The 3,628-nt window shown below is 42.6% G+C and overlaps 1 protein-coding gene across 1 annotated transcript; it reads left to right on the top strand.

Moving 5' to 3' along the window:
* The first annotated feature begins 934 nt into the window (after nucleotides 1-934).
* On the top strand, nucleotides 935-1,870 carry LOC128626569 (olfactory receptor 149). The gene has a single exon (XM_053659474.1). It carries the CDS (start codon nucleotides 935-937, stop codon nucleotides 1,868-1,870), a length of 936 nt encoding a protein of 311 aa, XP_053515449.1.
* The last annotated feature ends 1,758 nt before the right edge of the window (nucleotides 1,871-3,628 follow it).

The raw sequence follows: 3,628 nt of genomic DNA, 5'->3' as shown, positions 1-3,628 counted from the left end.
CTCTCCTTGCTGCTGCTAGTGTTTGTTTTTGCTTAGCATTTCAGAGTGGCCTCAAGTGCACTCAGAGAAGGTTAAAAAGAGCCCAAGAACCAGAGAAGCATCTTCTGATGGATTTGGGAATATGAGGTGTCTGAAGGCCAGAAGGATGGAGTGTGAAAAGGACATGATGTAAGTTTAGTAAAAAATGTTGTTTAATGAAACATTTATTTGTAGAAAGGTATATGGTACATTAGAGAAAGGGACTTAAGGAGATAAGTCTCAGATACATAATGGAAAGGAACACTTTTCATTAGGATTTGTGTTTCTGCCAAACTTCAGACATTTCATAAACCTCACTATAGTCCTAAGTTGTTTTAGTTGTTGAAGTTGTAGTTATAATCATTATGCTTTTGTTCTGTAGATAATGGAAGTATGTCTATGAAAAACGCTGTGGAAATTACTTAAACTTGTAAAACTAATAGGTGGTAAAGCAGGACTTAAATGAACTATTCTGATGTCTAATGTGATGCCTTTTCCTGTTGTTTTTCAGAGAGTAATAAATAGTGGGAGTTTGTTACTCAAAGATAATGTGAGAGTTCAAAATACAAATTTGACTAAAGAAAGTAAATTCATGAATTAAACAACTGTAGACATTTTTTAAACTTAACATAGGAATGTTTTGAATATACCTTTAAACTTCTGATCTTGTAATTGAAGATGATCACCTGCTTGCATGAAAACATTTCTTCCAGGAGTTAGATAGACTGTGGCTCCAAAATTAGCATTTCTTTTTAACTGATATTTTTATACAGACCTTGCCATTCATAAGTGGGCTGGTTGTGTCCTGTTATAAACACAGTCAAAACCCTCAGCAGCAAAGAGCTTGATAATTCGATATTGGTGTTCAGACTTTGGTGTCTTGAGCCTTTTGGCAAGGTCTGACCTCATGAGAACCATGAGCAATGCCTCTGTGGTGACTGAGTTTATCCTGCTGGGCATCCCACACACAGAGGACCTGGAGACTGAGCTCTTTGTCCTGTTTTTGTCCTTCTACATCTTCACCCTTGTGGGAAACCTGCTCATCCTACTGGCAATCATCTCCTCCACGCAACTTCACACACCCATGTACTTCTTCTTGTGTAAACTGTCTGTGTGTGACATATTCTTCCCTTCTGTGAGTTCCCCCAAGATGCTCTTCTACCTCTCGGGCCATAGCCGAGCCATCTCCTATGCAGGTTGTGTGTCCCAGCTCTTCTTCTACCATTTCCTGGGCTGTACTGAGTGTTTCCTGTACACAGTGATGGCATATGACCGCTTTGTTGCCATATGCCACCCTCTACGCTACAAGGTCATCATGAGCCACAGAGTGTGTGCCATCCTGGCCGTGGGTACCTCACTTTTTGGCTGTATTCAGGCCACCTTTCTGACCACTCTCACCTTTCAATTGCCCTACTGTGGCCCCAATGAAGTGGACTATTTCTTCTGTGACATCCCAGTGATGCTGAAGCTGGCTTGCGCAGATACCTCAGCCCTGGAGATGGTGGGGTTCATCAGCGTGGGCCTCATGCCCCTCAGCTGCTTCCTTCTCATCTGTACCTCCTACAGCTGCATTATCTACTCCATCTTGCAGATCCGCTCTGCAGAGGGCAGACGACGTGCATTCTCCACCTGCAGTGCCCACCTCACTGCCATATTACTTTTCTACATGCCCGTTGTTCTCATCTATTTGAGGCCAACCCCAAGCCCCTGGCTGGATGCAACTGTTCAGGTCCTGAATAACCTGGTCACCCCCATGCTGAATCCCTTGATCTACAGCCTCAGGAATAAGGAGGTGAAATCCTCTCTGAGGAAAGTCTTACATCAACTGGGCTTCCTTCCTGAGCAGTCGTAGACAGAGAACAGTGGCTTGCAGTTTAATTCCACTTTGTAGCTTACAAAATATTTTTATATGGTTCTCACAAATATTTTTGTATTTAAGAGTGCAGGTGTCATTATGATTGTCTCCATTTCACAATGCAGGTACTAAGATTCAAAGAGGGAAATTGACTTCTCAAAGATATATAAGTAGTGATGGCAAAAATGAAGACCCGATGGCTGATTTCCTGATCGTGGGATCTGTGATATCTGGAGGCCTCAAGTTGCTGATGAAGGAAGAAAGGGGTTTCCCATAGTAGGCAAGGGGACCTGCGCCTTCTACTTCTCAATCTTCATTTTCTTCACCCCCTATACCCCTTTCTCCTTTTCTTTTTCTCTTCACTCTGATGCTTCTTTATCTTGGCTGCACTGATTGTCTCATCAAATGCCTGAATTGAGTAAACCTTCATTGTATTTGTCCAGAGGTTGTTGAAACATGGGAGAGGTACATTCCCATGGTTTGAATAGCACCCTAAAAATGAAGTTTTGTGGAGAGAGGACTTGTATCAGAAACTGTAGGCAGGTTTCTTATGAATGAAGCAAGGTACTAGTGTATTGTTGTCACCCAGAAACCTTATCTGTTAGGCTTTGATTTGGAAGCAAGATCTGGCAGTTGCAGTGGCCAGGTGAGTGAGAAGGTGGAAACCATAGCTGGGGAAGCTGTGGAGGGGTCAGTGTGTTCTAACACCTCAATAGAAAATATGAATGTGACTCTTCATTTCTCAGTGCAAATGGGATGATTCTGGGTTCAAGGTGTTACTGTTTTATGTCTATGTGTCTATGGTTTTTCTATTTCATTTAAAGTATTTGATATTGTTCCCCATTCTTTTTTTAAATTAATTAATTAATTAATTTATTTATTTATTTTTTGCTGAAATAAGGTAAGGAGAAGAAAAATGTGCTATTTCATTGCAATGAGCTTTTTATGGCTGAGTGCAGTGAGAATCCTATTGCACTTGGGGCACATAGTCACTATGAAGTTTCTTCTAACAGTGAAGTAGAGTGGGATGGAAACTGAGAAGAGGGGCATGGAAAAGGAAGGGACAGAGGTGGATACCATTTTGTACTTGTCAGAATCAGAGAGGAACCAAGGAACCTGGCAGACCAAGCCAGTATTGCTGTGTCTTCCTCCAGCAACAGAGCAGAGCCAGCATAGCCACCTGCAGTGGGGACACGCTCTCCTGTCACTTCTGTGAAAGCCTAGAACACCCCCCCGCCCCAGTGCTGATTCTTCCTCACTTCCCAGGAAACAAGAGCTTGCAGAAGAAGGTGGAAATACACCTCAGATTATTTCAAATTCAGTGCATCCCTGCTGAAGCTTCTCCAAGTCCACTCGAGGATCCCCTCCCACTCAATGTCCTGGCAGGAGCTGCTCAGGCGGTCAAAACACAGCATATGTAAGAATGAAAGATGCGAGCTGATTCTCTTCCTTTTTCACTGACACAGATGTCATTTGATGAATAGCTTTGTGCTGGGGGTGGGGGTGTAATGAGAAAGTGAAGAGGACATGATCAGCAGAATGAGTCATAGTCTGCTGACAAAATAAACAGATATGCACAAAACATCCCATGGTAAAGGTATGAAATGTAGCAGAAAATGTGGAGTACATTTTTCTGGGGCTGTGGAGGGATGTCACGAAAGAGGTGTTGAGTATTGAAGGGTTTTTTTTGTCTGTTTCCTTCCCACCCCTCATGATGAATGGCTTTTACAAGGGAGAAGTGTTTTACAGAAAAAA

This window comes from Artibeus jamaicensis, unplaced genomic scaffold (assembly GCF_021234435.1).
Source record: "Artibeus jamaicensis isolate MK-2021 breed Jamaican fruit bat unplaced genomic scaffold, CSHL_Jam_final scaffold_660, whole genome shotgun sequence".
In the NCBI taxonomy this organism is placed as follows: Eukaryota; Metazoa; Chordata; class Mammalia; order Chiroptera; family Phyllostomidae; genus Artibeus; species Artibeus jamaicensis.
Note: the sequence above shows the minus strand (reverse complement) of the source record. Positions and strands in the feature narration are given on the sequence as shown.

Excerpts from the sequence above, each read along its gene's own strand:
- LOC128626569 (XM_053659474.1), top strand. The coding sequence starts at position 935 with ATGAGCAATGCCTCTGTGGTGACTGAGTTTATCCTGCTGGGCATCCCA.